General features: G+C 38.7%; 1 protein-coding gene across 2 annotated transcripts in view; it reads right to left on the minus strand.

Moving 5' to 3' along the window:
- CIT (citron rho-interacting serine/threonine kinase) overlaps positions 1-19286 on the minus strand; it is a 68587-nt gene that overhangs the window by 14696 nt on the left and 34605 nt on the right. For both annotated transcript variants that reach the window (XM_009868302.1, XM_009868295.1), the window contains 10 exons: positions 18109-18225; positions 17574-17683; positions 14613-14787; positions 12962-13159; positions 10954-11007; positions 3051-3248; positions 2378-2571; positions 1738-1873; positions 1221-1325; positions 14-154 (listed from right to left, as the gene is read on the minus strand). In XM_009868302.1, coding sequence (XP_009866604.1) covers positions 14-154; positions 1221-1325; positions 1738-1873; positions 2378-2571; positions 3051-3248; positions 10954-11007; positions 12962-13159; positions 14613-14787; positions 17574-17683; positions 18109-18225 — 1428 coding nt within the window. The remainder of the gene's footprint in view (positions 1-13; positions 155-1220; positions 1326-1737; positions 1874-2377; positions 2572-3050; positions 3249-10953; positions 11008-12961; positions 13160-14612; positions 14788-17573; positions 17684-18108; positions 18226-19286) is intronic.

Here is a 19286-nt window from a genome sequence, read left to right on the forward strand (position 1 = left end):
TCGTCACCCTCACCTGAATGTTTTCCAGCTGATACTCCAGGTCACTTCTTTCAGTCTTCAGAAGATCTGCTCGATCCAGAGCCTCTTGCAGACCTTGAGTTAGGCGGAAGATGTGATTCTTTTGCAGATCCATTTGCTGCTGCAGCTTTGCCTGCTGTTAAGAGGAAAACAAAGGCCAGTGTTTCGGTTTTGTTGTTTGCTTGTTTTCAAATAAAAGCTGTTAAATGTTATCACTCCTAGTAAAATAAGCATCACCGTGGATCTTAAAAGCAAAAAGACAATTCTTCAAAAGCTGGAAAATTACAACATTCTAGGAGTTTTCCTTCCTTTCCGAATACATTGTGATTAAACAAGAATCTCTGTGTAGTGTATTTATACTAATCTGTAGCAACACCATGTCTTTCAACTGCATGTTCAAGTTATTTGCATTTTTAAGCATTTCATATCTTGCAATTGTTAATAAGACTGCGCATGCTTGAAGGATTTCTCAATGCCATTTTCTCAAGCTCTCTCTGCAATCAGCAGAAGCCATCTCAGTACTTTGTACTTAAAAAAAAAATTAAAAAAACCTTTCCTATAAACCAGGATAAACTCCTGCCTCTGTAGTCACATGAGACACATTCAGTGTCTCACCGATACGTTGCAGGTGTGTGCCCTTGGATCAGACTTCTGTGAACCAAGCTAAATTATGAACAAAAAAGTTATAAGAAGCCTCACTTGGGCCCCCCCCCATGCAACCCCAGCACATTGGCCCCAGAGCCGGTTTTAAGCTCTGGTCCTTGTGCTTGGTCTACCAAGAGCTGTGTCATCAGAATGCCATGCCTGGTGCGGACCTTGCAGACCTGCCCTAGGATGTGCCTCATCCTCAGGCTTCTCTAATGAGTAACCTGATAAACCTCCACCAGACATGCCCTGCTCTTCTTGTCTGGGTGCTGTGGGGCTGCGCCCACTGGCTGCAAGGTCCCTGTCCCTGCCTGACTTGCTGTCATGTCACCCTTGGCTCACAGCTCACCTTCCCTTGAGGAGGTTTCACTTTTGCTGCTCCCTGACATGGTCACGCACTTTGCAAAGTTTTAAGTAAAAACAAAACCTCCAACCTAATTGATCTCCCCAGGGATACAGAAGGATGAATGGGTAACACAGCTCAATCACACAACTTGCCCCTCGCCCCAAGGTGTGGAACCTTCTTCTGAAGTTATAACATGAATTTCCAAAGTTACCTCCTCCAGAAGCCTCTGCTTGAGCTCCCTTTCTGTCTCAAGCTTCTGTTGCAAACTGCGTGCGTTCATCTCCAACATAGCGTGCTTCTTCTCGAGGTCATTGAGCTAGGCAGGTGGGTTAGACGATCAGAATAACATTGAACACTAATAAACACAGCATTCCACAATCTTAACATCCAACTTCACCACGCACACACTAAAGAATGATGATACAATTAGCCTTTACTTACAATAAGGGGGAAAACCAACCAAACATTTTGGTAGGCCGTTGCTCAAATGCAGATATCAAGTTATCGAAGGACTTCCCTGTATGCTCCAGACTGCCTTCTGTCTTAGGCTTTTTTAAAGGAAATCCAAGGTGTCCCTGGCTTGAAGACAGAATTCTATTCTCTGACCTCCAGTCTTTTTAATCTGCTCTGACATCTCAAAAAGCTGCTCAGGACCACATTTCTAAAAGTAATAACTCTAGAAAGGTATCTCATCCAATTATGAAAGCCTAGGGTTAAAAGTTACTTACCTTATCAGAAAGGCTCTCAGCTTTGAGTTTTTGTTCCTTCAGTGCTTGCTGGAGGGCTAGAATCTCTGCTTTGTGTTCTTTCACAGCTAGTTCTACCACCTGGCGAGATTCGGTAATACGCTGATCTGCTCTCACTCTGTATTAAAATGGAAAATAATGTTACCTAACTCCTTTCTGGGCTTGACCTCTTGCTAGCATGCAGTAACATCAATAACTCTTTCAGGGGTTTGCCTCAAATTCCTTACTTCATACAGACAGACTGTTTGCTGCAACACTTTTATATTATATAACCCTGTTTGTTCATGTCCCTGCAAGAACTACGGCCTGAAAATTTCAGGACCTCACAGGAACAGTTAGGAGCAAAAACTGCTTCTCCATGTAATAAAGTGAGCGATAATAAAGCAAGACATTTTATAAATTACGACGATAAATACCACTCCCCACAAATAGCTCGCTTGCAAAGAAAAAAAGGAACAATATCACTGGTGAACGACTATTAACTAATAAACCATTTTTAGAACTACCTCACAAGAATTTATATTTAGTTCCAACTCCCATATCCTATTCTAAATATAATTTTTGAACTAGCTTCTATAGAGAATTTTTATACAAGTTAATAAAGGGGTGGGGGGGGATAGACCTGCTCTGTTTCTCAGTATCCAGCATCCTCTGCAACTCTCGAACTCGACATTCAAACTGGGACTTCTCATCCCCGAGAACATTTCTCCATGCTTCCCACTGACGCTCTTTCTCCAAAAGTTCATCATTCAGGGCCTCCAAGTCCATTACTTGCTCTTCCAGCATTGTACATGTTGTCTTCAAGGCCTCCATAGTCTAAAAATAAATCCTCCTATCAATTCTCACATCCCACATCAAGCATGCACTTGAAGCTTCAGCCTTACCATTTAAATTACAGTACATGTAAATTGGCAGCAAACAGAAGCTGGTAAATCACAAGCCATTTATCTCAAGGCTTCCATACATTCACTTGTGATCGTCGTTAATGTCAGCTCTACCTCATCATGAATTATTTTCTTTTCATTTCCAGGGTCAAAAAATGAAAATGAATAATTCTATATTACGGTATCTTTGGAGTGTAAAAGTGCTAAATAAATTGCATGAAAATACAATAAGAAATAGAAAAAAAATTCCATTTACTCAACTGCTCTGGGAAGCAAGACTTAAGTGACAAATGGTTTAAGCCATTGCCCCTGGAAGCATAGTCATTCTTTAGAGGTTTCCACCTTTAAAAGAGATTTTTGCCTCTCAGATAATCAGCCAGCTCCTGTGAACAGATTGTGATCCAGCCTTACTTGTTTCTGACTGGTAAGCTGCATCTCTCTCTCAGTGATCTCCCGACGGAGATGGTCGACTTCACTTCGCAACTGGACAACCTCATCATTGGCCCCTGAGGCCTCGTCGAGTTGTTTAGACAGGAAGAAATTCTGATTGTTCAGTTCTGCATTGTCTTCAGTGAGTTGGTTCAGCTGCTCTTCCAAATCCGTGATCACCTAGAAAGAAAAATAAATTAAATTACACATTGAGTAGAGTTTTTTGAAAAAGTGTTCTTCTCTCACAGAACCATTTATTGCTAAGCAAGGAGACAGCCTGGCTTTTACATTTTTTCAAATTTATACAAAAGCAATATCATAATGGTTGATTTTATGCAAAAGACTGAGTTTTGGTTAGGAATAGATGCTCATTTTGTAGAGAAAATAGCTTGATTTTTTAAAGATTTGGTTTAGAGTGTAAGTATGCTGCAATGTAATTTACTATTTGAGAGAGAACGGTCACATCTAAACCCCTGGATTGAGAGTCAGGAGTTCTGGCTTTGTTCTCAGATCTGCTGCTGACTTACAGCGTGCCTCTGCCAAAGCACTTGACCTTTTTTTGCCTCAATTTCCCCTCAAGTGAAAGGAGGCTAATGCCTCTCAGAGAGGCTTTTGAAGCATGACATTTAAGAACACTGAGCAAGAACCTCAGTGGAGGCAGCACAGCCCAATGAATCTGCCTAGCAGTTGTGTGTGTTACTATATGTAACCCTGTTCGTAACCAGGAAAACCAGGAAAAAAAAATTAAGAAATGGATTCTATCAAAGTAACAGCATTATGGATGGTGGCACAGGATATACAGAGAAAAAAAGAAAAAACAGTGTGACCACACAGCAGACTAACAGAAAATCAGTGAAAAGCAAAAACCCAGCAAGGACAATAGCCTTGCCCTTAATGTAATGGAAGTGTTCATTTGTTTAATCAGAACAGCATTATACTATAGGCTTTAAACCCTGTTTTCCTTCAATTTAAAGAAAAATACGAACAACAGTGGGCCATTTTCACAGTTTCGTTTGATTTTTATGAATGAAAGGCTATGAACACTGGACAGATGAATACTCGTACCTTCTCCTAACTCAAAAACAACGTCATCACAACAGAAGAGAAAGAAACCTCAGCATAACCTTGAAACCAGCTTAATAAAAAGAATTTCAGAAACTGGTAAGCTCTATAATTCATATTCAACTCTTACAATATGTTCTAGAGGAATTTTTGCCGAGATGTCAGAGAAAAGCGAATAAGATACTTCATTAAATGGGAAAAAATAAAATCCCAGAGCACAGTTGGCATCACATTCAAATTTAAATGCTTCAATTTCCTACACAAGCCAAGCACTTAAATATCTAAAGCAGTAGAGCATAGAGCACCCAGCGCTTCTCAGCTATCTGGAAAGATGACAACCATTTCTTTTTGAAGAATCTGTAACGCATATTTTGGCAGCCTTTTACCATGCCTCTCCTAGATCTAAATTAACAGTATTTGATTTTTAAACTCTCAGCAGAAAAAGTCCAACTGACATTACTCCCTGCTGGGTGAAGGGGAGTTCCTGCTAGCCATATGTTCAGGGTCAAATCAAAATGATTCATACTTTAAAACACAACATTTCTAATTAAAACCCGATCATGTGGCTGTTCCTTGAGCACTCTTGTTGCCCTATTCAAAATACCCAATTTATTCTGCATTGTATGCGTCGAGTTCGCAAAGAGCGCAGGCTCTATCGCAAGGAGGGGTTAGTGTCTGTATTGCTGTAGGGATGAGAACTTGGAAACAAAAAGGAACAGAAGAACATTTGGGTTTACAGTGTTTTACCTGCCATTCTCACAAGTAACACCTGAGGTTTCTACTAACTGCTAGATAAGATAATCTCTCTTTTTCTTCTACTTGGTTTTATTTCTGTGTTTAACCACACCACATCTAGGCAGTTTTAAGATATATTTTACACACCCACTGTTTCTTCCACATATACTTTATATATTAATACAAGTACCTTCTATGACATTATTAAATTAGTTTTGAAAGACAAAAAAGCAGAGATAGGGAAAACACAAAATGGAAAAGGTGACGTGCAGAGCCAATGGGTCAAACCACTTAATTAATTTTTGGGAACTGGCTGTGTTTCAAGTTGATTTTGTCCCTTAAGGGCTACAGCTTAAGCTCCCATTTGCCTTTATTCTATGTTCTGAGATTTTGACTTCGTTCTCTGAATGTAACTCAAATTAAACCAGATCATTTTATATTTCACTCTTACATTTCATTTAGTGGGATATTTCTGGAAGACTTAAGACAAATAATAAAGCAGTTATGAAGAGTTCCAGAAGAAGTGACGTGATCTCCTTTCTTGAGTGTTTTTGTAAGAGCATATTTACTGACAATTCCAAATATATTATAACCTACATAATGTAAGCTATATAGATTGATAGATTCTATACGGTTCTTTTAAAGAGAGGAAATTTGTTGTTCTCAGTACAATTTTCCTTTTTTCATGGGGAATGGGAAAATCTGTTAACAAGTCCAATTTTTAAAAGACATGTATAACCCAACAGGGCTACAGAGTTTATAAATACCATAAAGCCTAAATAGTAATGGGTTATAGCAACACAGAAAAATGAGACATGGCGTCATATAAATGCTTGTCCTGGGAAACCAAGAAGAAAGAAAACACAGATAGGAAATGTTGGCTTAGGCATACACACACGCATACAACCTACGTCAGAACCCTGTACCTCAAAAGAATTAACAGCTTCAGGTATTTTTCGTTTCAGTTAAGGAAATTCCCAGGCAAAAAAACCCAAATAAATCAACCAACCCACCCTGAACTATTCTGGAGTTAAATTTGAAATACGTTAAAGGGAAGTCTGTAAGAAAACACTATTTCATCCTTTGCAAACCCATAATATAATTACAAAAATTCTTCAAATTTAATGTTTATAAACCAATCAAACTCTTGGAAGCTTGGAAAAGGAATTATAGACAATCTAGGCAGCCACTGTATCTGGGCCACTGTGTCACCACTCTCAGAGCAACTGAAATTTTCTCTTCAATCAACACACATCTTCATCACAACTAATCCAAAAACCAGAGATATAATCTAACCACAGTGCACTAATCTTGGCAGATTGTTCACTATGTGACGCATCGAAGCGCACAGCTTATCTTTATATTGATACAGAAAATTGTATCTCATTTTTAAATATTACAGAGCAACCCAAGTGTAACAGCTCTTTACCAGAAGTGACCATATTTAACACAATTCCCTCCTCATTGCATAGTTTCAGAAAAGCAAAGCGTTTCTGCGTTGTGAGCTTGCTCAGATTCAGAGCTATTATACCCGGCCTTAAAAACTTCTCGAGGCATGGATCACAAATTAAATGTTGTAGCAACAAGCAGTTCAGGGACATGATGATTAGCTTTGTGTATCAGACACAATGCACAAAATTTAACCCACATATCAAAAACCACAGGTAAAATAATGAGAGAAAGGAGAAACTGAAGCGTTTTTAGAATATTACTAACTGCAGCTTGCAAACTTCCTAACTTTATTCCCTCATGAAGGTGTCTCGGTTCTCAGATGCCACCAGCAAACTCGCAGGAAAAGGCTAGGACTTGGCAGGGTAAACTGTTTCAGGAAGCTCTCAGCAGCCTGTTATTTGGAGTTTAATGCAATTTTTCATAGAACTTAATTCAGAACTTCCATAGTTTTTTACTCATTTCCACTTCCCCTCCATCTTTATTAGAAAGCTAGCTGCCAGAAGTCAATAGGGAAAAAGAAGAAACTATCTCTGAGCCCCAAACTCTTGTGAGGCGGAAGCAAGAGCAGCAGACTCGCTTCGTCTTAACTTACTCACGTTTGGATCCAAGAGGCCAAGCTTTCCTCGCAGAGCAATACTGAGCCTCTCGACAAGCACAGCTGCACACAGAGCCCCGGCTGGCATCTCTGCCTGTTTGGTCAATAGATAACAAGAAACTCCTCGCTTCCTTTTTCCCTGGTCAGACAACACCTGTGACTCGAACACACAGAGATACCAATCTCCAAAAACTCACCATGGCTTAGCTTGAGGGACATCACGCCCATGAAGAGCTGCAGAGCAGCAGGACGTTGCACAGCCTTCCCACACCACTCCGTTCACAAAACACATCTCCCATGTCCCTCTGTCCTAGCTCCCAGAAGACACGCTGCCTCGACCAGCCAGGAGCCTCGTTCTCAGTGATGATGGTGTCACGGTCCGAGGCGAAGGTCCCGGGAGCCTCCTTCACAGCAACACCTCAGCAACACCCTAGAAGCCTCTGACTACAGAAGTCAGGCTATAAAAACTACAAAGTTCTGATTTTGCCTATAACTGGCACCTGCCAGAAATGAAAATCAAGGATAACCCCTCGCACCTAACAGTCAATTTTTTTTTTCTTTCTTTTTTACAAATTTATCAAAGCCATGTAAAAGCTTTTGCCTGGGTATTAGCCTTGTGACAGTGGGCGAGACAGCTTTACTCTGAAACATAATTCAGCATCGAAGTATATGACATCTTTAGAGATAATTTTAGAAGTTCTTGAGAGCACAGAATATTCTTGTATGTCAACTCATTGAGCCAATGTGGAATCAGGATCTTAAACCCAAGTCAGCAGGACTTTATGCGTGACTAAAAACATACATGTGCCCAACGGGCTTGTAGATTTAATGCCTCAATACCCCATCTCACAGACAAGTGCAGAAGGAAGTCTGTTAATGCTTAAGATAGGAACACAAGACGATGACAAAAGAACCTGAAGGACAAGAAAGAAACTTTGTTTATTGGAGAAATCTTGAATCAATGGAAATGCAATACCCAAATAGTATTAAGACATGACGCCTTCCTTGTTAGACTAAAAGCAACAAACACCCTACACCTGAAAGAAACTACAAGATTCAGACAGTGGTTCCCTAGAAGAGCAACAGCATTTTACTAAGCTGAGTGTATACTCAATATCATTCTTTACTTCTAAATATTTATAGACCTTACCACTCACTTACTGATTGTTTTCCTTTTGGAACAATTCTAATTATTTAAATAACCTAGTTGCATTTTTATCTTCAATCGTACTGATGATCCAACAAGAAGCCATAATTAAGAGGCAGTTGGAAACAACGGACAAATAGGCAGATTTTTCTATTTAGGAAAATGCCTTTTGTTTCTAGGTCTTCTGCTTGCCTAGCAAATACTTTTAACACTCAAATGGATCATATTTTTGATAGAATAATTCTTCAAATGTAGGGAACTAGTCCTTCTCCCTCAACAGATCTGCTGGATGAGCAATCATCAAGAGAAGAAGATGATAAAATCCTGTTTTTCGTGCATGCCCAGGTGCATCTCTGTGTGTGTACAGCAGGTACTATAATTTACAATTTTTATTGTGATTATGTATCCTATTATTTCTTGCACGAGAGACAGAGAAAACAAAATCTAGCAGTTCCTTTTTGACCCCCAAAAGAGAGATGTCACAAGATGAAACAATGCAGAGCTATCAGAGCAACTGAATATAAATTCACAAACAAGGCAGGGATTACAACCAACCATAGCAATGGTCTCTATGTATGCACCCCAAAACACAGCAAATTTAAAATTAACAAACAGGAGAACCTAAAAAATGCCTACTTGGTTAACGACTTCAGCAGAAGGAAGAAGAGTGCAACAGGGGTACAAGGAAAGCAGACACATCTGAGGTGTAAGCCTTCTCTACAATTGGACTCTGTAACCTTTGGGAAGCTTGAGAAACAGAAGAAATACTAAAGAAAGTAGATTAAGTACTTTTATTTTGCTTTTGAATACTACAAAAGTACTGAAGTAATTCAATCTCTTTTTTTCTTTCCTGTCTAATCTTATTTTCATAATTCTTATGCTGTTTTGGGCTTCTCAGTAAGATTAAATAAAAAATAATTCCCTAAAGTTTGCCAGACTAGTTCAAGGAGTTTGTTTCAGCTTAAAAGGGCTATCTTTTGAAAACTTGCTAAAAGAATAAATCCACTCATTATCATGCTGCATGAGTAGAAGCATATCACAACTATTCTCTTGAAGCATTGTCTTATTTTAAAAAGAGTATAAATTCCAGTCACATTCAGGTAGAATCACATGGTCACCAAAAAGCAAAGCCCACATCATATTGGTCACAATCATATGAAAATGAGGTTGATATATCTGGTGAAGGCATCATAATAAACGATCCCTGACACCTCAATGTCCGTAGAAGACTGTCCTACCCTCTCTCTCAGCGCTCCTCAGGAGACAGGAAGGACAGCTAGAGCTACCCGTAACACAGAAGAAAGTTCCTGCCCATGGTCAATTAAATTATATATTCGTTCTCCTGGGCTGGAAAGAGAATGTATGATGAGCATGTATTATTCATTTAGGAGCTATTTAATTAATTTCTTATTGATGCGGAAGTCTAAACCCACTTATCCCACTGAAGGGCCTTACAATGCACAACACTTCGAAATTCTTTTATGCGGAACCTTTGAAGCTCTCGACATTCTTGAACTGTTACGGGTCACTCCTCACTGCTGGAGGTAGCTCACCACACTTAGAGAGCCGAAGTGTTACTACATAACGAGCTAGACCCTCGGAAAGGCAGCCTGTCACACAGTGAGAAGAAGCTACGGATTTTCCACAACTGTTTTTTGCCTGCCTGGAGATGTCGTTTGCATCTTCACAGAAAGCTGTCCTTCTGTTTGAAGGGCAACAGAGAACAGAAGAAGATGGATACAGATGTCAGCGACATTACAGCATATAAGGACCTAGAGGATCAATCTAAGGAAACAAAGAAGGGAACAAGAAGTAAAGTTTCTTGCGCAGGATTTCCTTTAAGCAGAGGTTAACACGCTTTGGTAAGCTCTACTTCCTTATTTCTTCATATCAGTATATTCTATAAACAGAAGAGAAAAACATCTTGCTGAGTGTTACAGAGCAGCTGAGGAAAATAGAGCAACCCTCATCCTGAAAATGTGGTTTTGAACAATGAAAACTTGTACATTAGATATTTAGTCCTATAGCATGAAAAATTAAGTTTGACAAAATCAGGGGAAGCAGGGAAACAATCAAGATTAAAAAGAACAGCAATTGAGCCCTGCTTACAGGGTGAGGGTAAGGAGAAAAAGCCTAGAAAGATCGACAATCAGTGCCGATCCAGAGGACTGTGACCCTTCTGTAATTCATGCCATTAGAAGACAGATGCTCTGCCTCAAACATCCTAAGTCTGAAGACAGCATTAACCTGCAAGAATCCCTATTGATTGACGAACCCTATTGATTGACGAATTTAAAATGGTCTTCCCTGGATTGATGAAATGAATCTAAAAACATGTCAAAAGATCTCAAGAGAGAGAAAGTACAAATTAAGATCCTAGAGTCCTCTCAGCCTTTGAGCAGATGATTATATGTCAATGTGTTATTTGGAACTGTAACATCTCTTTCCTCTTCAAACAGCATTCAAGTCCTCCTTAAAACCCAGAGTAGCGTGAAGGCTCTTCCACTCTGGTCTAAATCTACAATGCAGCTCAGGATTTGAACAGGTAGATCTTTTCTTCTTGTGAGTAGAAAAGATCCTCACCTACAATCGTTTTTTGCAGCTGCTACACCATTCTTATTAGCTGCACTGCAATGAGGTATTTTAATTTACTTTCTTCTCAAAAAAGAAGAACAGTGTCAATTTCATGATCAGACTAAAAACTCGAAATTGAGGTTTACCCGAAACCTGAAAGAAATCGAATCCAATCCGTCTAGCTCCTACTAACACCTTGAAGCCAGAAGTCCACTTTAGGAACTAGTGTCATCAAGGATTCAATAAGTAAATTGTTTGTTATTAATTTCAAAATTATTCTTAATTTCAAAATAATTCAATGATCTGTATTTAATACTCACTGTGCAGCTATTACGAAGGGCTTCAAATTTACGCTGGATTTCATCTCTATGTGCCTAAAGGAGGTAAGAAGTTAATCATCAATTTTTCATACATTAGAATTCGAATCCAACAGCTGTTGCTAAACAAACTGCAGAACAATCTACCAGCAAGCAAAGTTTGGAAGGCAGATGCTGCCGGCTGTGAAAGCGCTCTGTAGTGGCAAAGAACTGATTAGCAGAAGTCACATCCTACTTAATCAAAAGACACTTGCGCTCCCAATTCTGAACTACTTTAGGAAAATGTACAAACTCAAGCACTGAATTATGTAAAATGGTCACCACAAGACGTGTCGATTCCGTGTTAGGTTTGTACATTCTTGACATTTAAATTTGAGTTGGTTTAACTTCCATAGCCAGATTGGTATTTCATATAGAACAAATACCGCATCCAATTTAATGCTTGCAGAGAAGAACTATAATGAAGTCTTATGCAAGCTACTCCAAACAGCTCTGCCAAACTACCTGGATCCCACCACAACGGGGCATTTAATTCTGAGCCTCTCTAAAAAGCAGTGATGAAACATAACAATCAATTCTTTGGAAGACAGCATCCAAAGTATGGTAAAATGCATTTTAAAGAATGCAGTAGTGCATGCACCATTTTACCTCCTAATTTACAAGCAAAGCATGACAAAGCAAAAGTTCTTGTTTCAGCCTCATGGCCTCTCAAAATTCATCAAACTCACTGAACAAGTGTCTAATGTCACGTGCTATCTGAAAACTTAACACATGAAAGGTTAGTGCACGAGCATATCCAGCCACCTTTCTTCATTCAGAACATTTTCTTTAGAGCCAAGAGACTAAACAGGAAAAAACCGCTCAGCAGACGTCAAATATGAGAGCTAAAAGGCCATCTTACCACAACAGGCAATGTGAAAAATAAAGAAGTGTATTCAAAAATCCATAGCAGAAATACTCCCAAGCCCACCAAACTGGCTATCTTACAAGAGCTGGTTCTATTTGGTTATTCTCAAGCCTTGATGTCGTGGCTGTACTCTCCCAGTGTGTAAGCACTTCGGAACAACTCTGAGGGAATGGCTCTCCCATTCGTCCACCCAAAGCAACAACAAGACACAAGCACCTATCTCAGCTGAGGCCACCATCCCTTCCGAAAGATAGGAATGGCAAAATATTTGGAACAGTTCTTTGATCAAATGCCACTGGAGCAAGAGAATGAACGTTTTCAACACTTCAGAATAACTGCATTTGAAGGTCATTAAGACTGACCTGACAGCAGGTCATATACTTCTCCACTCTCTCCCCCCACAGCCTTGGGCATCTTTTATGAAGGGAAGATTTCTTAGAATCAAGCGTTTCAAAAGCATCTTTTTTACTGAAGAGACAGCATCCAGCAGCATATAATTTAGAATTCCATTTACTGGAAGCTAGGGGAGGGGAAGGGGCAGGAATTTTTCTTTTGTATCGTTCACACACCCCACCAAAGACTGCAAGACATCCGTGACAATTTTTAATGAAATAAACATTGGAATAAAACTATGTGCTAACAACACTATTTTCCTAGAATTTGGTGGAGTTTTTTTCCCTGAACAAGTATTCTCAAAGCAGGATAACCGATAAGAGAAAAAAAAAAATCATAAAAGCATTTATGATTGTCAAGTACTTTCGAACTCGTACTTCTTGATTAAGTAAATCATAGAGTAAAACTCCTACCAATTACAATTTCATATGCAACTTCCACCTCATCATAAAAGTAATAATGCTTTTACAATCAGATTTGGCAGCAATGAAACACTACTAGGAAGCATTCCAGGGTTAAAGATAACAAGACAGACAAAATTTGACATTTAAGCCTTCCTGTCTCTATCAACACAAGGCACAATTCATATTCTCTTCTGAAAATTAAAAATTAAATAGTATTAATTCATTTTAACCTCTTTACGAAACATGCACCTACATAATTCTATTCTATTCTATAGATATAACTCATAGTATGAATTTTAGGGCTCACCGTGAGAGCTTGAATCTCTTCTTCTGCCTCGGCTGTGGTCTCTTCTAGCTCAGTTTTGGCTTCCCGGAGCTGATTCTCCAGGGCTGTCCGTGCAGCCTGCAGCCCAGTAATTTGAGATTCCCGCTCCTGGAGTGTCAGCTGCAATTCTGTCAACTGCCTTTTGAGTTCCAGCTTCTGTTCTTCATGTTCTAGACTAACCTGAAGAAAGAAAAAGGAGCATCCAAATGTAAGTTACTAACAAAGACAACAAAGGCAATGTAATTTCGTTTCAGACCTCCCTTTAAGATGCCATTGCCATGTCTATCCCAAAAATCACACCTTGACAGACTGCTTAAGTCACTGAGAAGTCAAGGATGTGGCTTTGTTTACTACCTAAAAACTATTGGTTTGCTTTGAAATGTGTTAAAAGCAACGTGGCAATTTGAAACAACAACGAGGGCACAAGAATAGTTCCAGCTGTGACTCCAATATCACATATCAAATGTCGATACAAAAGCCTACAAGCTTTAGTAGTTTGTGGTGAAATTCCTTCACTGAAATTGAGAATCTTTAAGAATCTTTGAGAATTTTAGGCATAAAAATCAATACTAATCTTTACATGTATGTAAACATTACACACACTTTGCAATTGACTTTCATATTTCATTTTTCCCTTCAGATTCTTTTTAAAGAAACCAACCAGATCATCTGGCTCTGGATTTATTCGAACGGTTTCTGCTGAAGGTTTTCTTGAGGCTTACTCAGGGATAAACATGTCATTTCCAGAAATGGCTAAGAAACGAACAAGCAGTAGAAGAGTTCTCAGTGCTCAAAATCAGTTCCAAACCTCAGCACCTTCTTCAGGCTGTCTGCTATCCCAAGTGAAGCTGTCTGTTGCGCTGTAGGTGCGCGACAAGCCTGCCACAAATCTGACACTGGTCCCAACCAACTTCTGGTCAAACAAGGACATGTGTTGGTCGTCCAATCCTCTTAGCTAAAAGCAAGATTTCAGTCTGAGCTGAAAATCAGTGCAGTGAGACTGGAGAAGGTATAAAAGAAGATTTGAAGTGGATCCAATCTAGTTGATACAAAACTAAAAATGAAGCACAGCTCACAAATCTTTCAAAACACTCATTTCCATATCACTCTTTGGTTTCTTTCCCAGAAAACTTCTGCAAAATGTGCACAAAGCAACAGGTCTCCTGGTTTCTTACAGCAGTTCTTTGCTTTCTATTCTACAGTTCTTTGCTTTCTATCCTATAGACTCTAAGGCTATGGTTAAGTTGGTCATTGTGTACAGCTAAGTTTTTATTTTCTATCCCATAACCACTCTAGCTGGATATTGTAAATATACTATACAAACAAAACCACAAATTGACTGTGAGAAAGTAAGATGATCTAAAAGGCTCAGATTCAGATTCAGGTCTAAAAATGGCAAACCCTTAATACTTACTTTTATCTCCTTCTAATGAGCAATTTTTATTTTATTTAAATATAGTTTAACTCCTGGGGAAAAATAAAGTACTGCTAGAGCAAACTAAACTAATACAGCTTGAAATACCATTTTTTATGACACAGAACTAAACCAAATTAACTCTAGTTCTCACTATAATAATCAAAATGAAGTACATTCAACCAAGTTTGTTTGGAGGGATTAAACCCAAGTTTTCACCTCTCGCAGCCTAGTCTCTAACTCCAGCAGGCGGTTCTTGTCAGTGTGATCTTGGTGACTCATCTTTTCCAATTGTTCTTCTAATTTTCGATTCTGGGCCTCTAATTTTCCAGCTTGTGTTTCCAAGTAGAACTTCTGTTGCCTGAGCTCTGAAATCATCTCCTCCTGGGCTTTCCTGGTAGGAGAAAAGCACAAGTGACAAACCCAAGATATCCTTAACATATGTCCTCTCACTGGGGCAAAGTACGGAAGAGTATACTACAGGTTTCCTATTAAGTAGAATAGTTAAGTTCCTAGCTTAAGTTCTAAATCCCAGTTATAAAGCCAACTCTTTATTCCTAGCTGTAAAAGATCCATGTACTGATGTATTCATCAACATATGCCCAAAGCTCTAAAATTCCATGTCTGCAAGTTGCACAGAAATACTAATCTCATACACGGTAATCTACAACAGCATTTAAGCTACAGTAAAAATAAATGCTAAGAAGAGTTGCTTTCAGAAAATATATTTTCATAAGATAAAAGAAACCCTATTGTTTAGGGTTTGTGGGGTTTTTTTTGTGGGGGGATAGTGTTGTGGGTTTTTAAAGTTGTAATGGCCCTAGAACTTGACCTACATTGAAGTGAAGCTTTGTTGTCTCTGATCAAAGTGTTAATCTACAAAGTGAACAAAAATAATTACTTGTGTTCATAAGAATTTTGAGAGATTGCAACAATTAATTATTACCATACGAATCTGAAACAGATGTCCTCATAAAAAAAAAAAAATTTAAAATGGTCTTTCTACATTATTTACAATTCCTGGAATCATTTTATCAGGCATTAGAAAATTCTGCCTCATAGTGTGCTTTCTACTTAGAAGTCTCACAAAGCTCTACATATACTAATGAATTAATATTTTAAGAAGTTCACTGTGAGATAAGTTGTAATTAATCCTATCCCAGAGAAATTATGCGGGTTGCCCGAGATCAAATAAGAAGACTTAACAAAACTAAAAATAGAACTGAAGTCTTCTGACTCACATTTCTGTGCACTGCATGCAAAACCACCCCTTCACCCTTTCTCTTTTTTAATTTACCTCTACAGATTATTGCCAGTCAGAACTGTCAAATGGTGTTATTTCATTTCCTACTGTTTACTGGGCTATCTTCTCAGGAACCTGATAATCATTAGTTTCCTCAGATAATGATGGAACAAGAGCTAGCAGAGTTCCCCTCTCCTCTGAAGGGTTTAATCACTAGTTCTCCTCTTCAAACATGCTCAGATTAGCTCTAGCTTTTGTGGATTCAAAATATAGTCCAACATTGCATTTATGTATTTTCTATTCACAAAATATGCAGAAATTCATTAGCTATTTGCATGCATAATCAAGCAGTTTTCTCCTCAAATGTTGTTAATTCTGCACTATATTCTAACAATCCTGCAAAATTATGTTACTTGACAATATGTCTCTCAATAATCTATTCTAAGTCATTTGTTAAAAGATTATTATAATTTTTTCTTGTTTTCTGTGGATCTCCAGCCAAGTGTCCTGCTGTCAGAGGATGCATCTAGCTCAGCTCTTACACCCAGTTCTATCTGTGACACTAGACTTTGCATATGCTTCTCTTTTGTTTCAGACTGAAGCTGAGTTATGGCTTTTGCTGCCTTAACAAACTTCCTGGGTGATCAGCTGGAGGTCACCTGGACATAAAGCAATACAATTAAATCCCTCAGTTATTTCTGTGAACATTTTTGGCAGCTCAGGCTCAAACGACTTGCCAGATATTTGAAATGTAGCAAAAATTGGAGCCATTACATATCTGGAGGCATAATCACCACTGAAAAGGAAAAAAAACCAAAGCAACTCTTCGCCAAAACTCATCCTTGCTTGATTATATTCAAAGATGAATCTGTCCAAGCACTTCCCAGATACCGCTTGACACTGCATCCAGCAGTGGATGGACACTGAAAATCTTCCTGCAGACAGCCAAGACTGGTGAATCTCAACTCAGTAAGAGCACATACTACACTTTAGCTCTACCTTGGAGGACACGTCAAACAATCTGCACTTTTTCCTGTACTTGAAGCAGAATGCCTTTAAGTCATTCATGAAGGAAAAACATCATTATAAAGACAAGGAATCTCAGCTAAAATCCAAAGCAAAATATAGCTCAGGCAAACAACAAGATCTGACACAGATTTCCTCTGTGTTTAATAAATCACAACTGGCGATTGCACAGCGATTCAAGGTGATACTAGATCTTGACCAGTAGCACATCCAAAAACCATGGAACTGGCTATTACACTGGTCATTGATGAGAACTAAAGAAAGGCTGAAGCCAAGAAGGCAATAGAGATGTACCTCAGTGCTGTCTGGGTTAGGAATAAAACAAAATTAATTGGAACAGCATTCTGAAGCTGGGGTATCCCCTGCTTCACGTTATTTCTGCCCATTTCAGTAACAAAGTATCTGACTCCTCCAGTCCACAATTCAAAAACATGCAAGAACATCTCTTGGCTTAAAAATCTAGTTTTCTTACTTGTCTTCTCACCCATCAGGGCAGGATGGAACATTTGAAAGGAAAGTGTTTAATGTTCTCAATTTCAACATCGTGTAACTGACTTAAGAATTAGCAATATGTATGTTCAAAAAACGAACTGATGCTTCTTCAGAGGTATTTTAGACATTAAAATAATTAGTATTCATTTAACATGTTTGGTAAATCTGCACAAAGCACCAGCCTTAGGTAAGGCTCCAAATTAAACACTACAATACAACCCAAATTTCCCAGTCACGTCTGAGGAAACACGCAGCAAACTGCAACCATTTGAAGAACGAGTGTTATTTTTGCATCCCTGAGAAACAAGCAGGGAGCACAGCAGGCCTGCAGAAAAGAAGAGCCACTTTTACATTAAGAGAACAGATCTTTCCGAGAACCGCTCGGTAGTGACCAGCATGATAGCAGCTGCTACACTTACATGTTCCTCTGGGTGAAAAGGCTGCTATTTGCTGCCAGTTTATTGGCTTCAGACAACTCCACTATTCTCTGCTCCAGTGACCTGATCTTCGAATCCATCGCATTGATCATCTGAAACAGAGCAATGTGCCTTTGAGACCACAAAACAGAAGTGATTACAAAAACACCTTTTCAAAAAGAGTCTGAATTTTTCACACAAACACAAAGAAGTCAAAGAAAACTGATCGAATGGCCAAAAGAGCATCACAGATGCCATTACCGGAGCTATTTACAACTGCTTTCTACTGCTTTAGTATCAGGAGAAAGCAACCATTATATTAACAATGCACAAAATGATGGGTACACAGCAAGCCATATGGCCATTTTTAAGGAAATATTCTTGAAGATAACTTGAGTTAAAAAGGTATGACTTTTAAAATTAGTATTAATTAGCAAATTTCCTTCAACACAGCTCAGCAGCACTACAAAACATCAAAGATTATCTTCCTTGAAATCAGAAACCTACTCTTAAGATGCTTTGATTCAACTAAACATACCGCCTTCTGTTCAGCCAGGACTTTACATTTCTCACGTGCTTCTTCTTCATGTCTTCTGAGCATATTCTCAAGTGCTTCCTTATCTGCAAGATCTTTCTTCATCTGATTTTCCAACACCTAAATTAAAACATTTCTTTAGTCTAATTCACTGGGCAAAGGGCAGGCAGCAAGAAAATCGTCGGGAAAGACATAATTATTTTTTTAAGCAATTGATCACACTTCAAGCAAAATTAAACCCAAGATGCAATTGCCTGAAAGCCATGGAACAGCAAACTCCAAAGAAGGGTAATCCCTCAGCTATCTCTGAAGACTGAATATAGGGATGGAATTTTATGAAGGTACTGGAAGATACTGTAGATTTTTTTAAATTATTTTAAGTCCCATTAACTTTGTTCAAGAAATATTCCAGATTAATTCAACAGAAAACTCTATGCCCCAATATCTATAGAAGAAGTAGTAAGGAAGTGCACAATCTTTGGCTGCCCTACCAACACGGCTCAGAAGTAATCTGTAAGTTCCGTAGGTGTGCGCGAGAAGGCAATTGAGACCTCATGAAACCTTCTATCAGAGACACCAAATGAAACAGCTAGGTACAAGACTTCTTTTTGTGGCACAAATACTTGTGATTAGGAGCAGGACTAACGTCACTTGTGTATTTTTTTAAAAGCTGCATGTATGTATGTATGTATGTATGTATGAGCTTTAAATCAGTTGTTAAACTGAAGATCATTTCCTTCAAAGACGATTTTTCAAAGGCACAAAGTCTGGACACCACAGGATATTTTTTACTGTTCCATTTACAAACATCCCATATCCTCTTTCATCCCTTTGAACCTCTTTCACCTGGCTTCCTGATTCCTCCTACTAAACCCTACAGTGCACATCCCTGTAATACACTGGATCTCTTAATTCTTTTTCTAATCTTTTCCAGCTTTTATGCCACCACTTCTCCTTTCCCAAGATCTACCTCTGATCTTCCTGCTTTCTATCATATGCTCTGATCTGCTAGGAAACCTTTTTACTTCTTTTGTTTTCATTCATATTTCTACTATAGTAATTTCTTCTCTTAAAAACAATATCCTCTCACATTTAAGCTGAAACGTAGAATTAAAGTCCTAGGTAAAGTACTAGGTGAAGATTGCTGAAAACGGATTTGCTTAGTGGAAACAAAGAGTCTT

The sequence above is a fragment of the Apaloderma vittatum genome, unplaced genomic scaffold (assembly GCF_000703405.1).
Source record: "Apaloderma vittatum isolate BGI_N311 unplaced genomic scaffold, ASM70340v1 scaffold38570, whole genome shotgun sequence".
NCBI lineage: Eukaryota > Metazoa > Chordata > Aves > Trogoniformes > Trogonidae > Apaloderma > Apaloderma vittatum.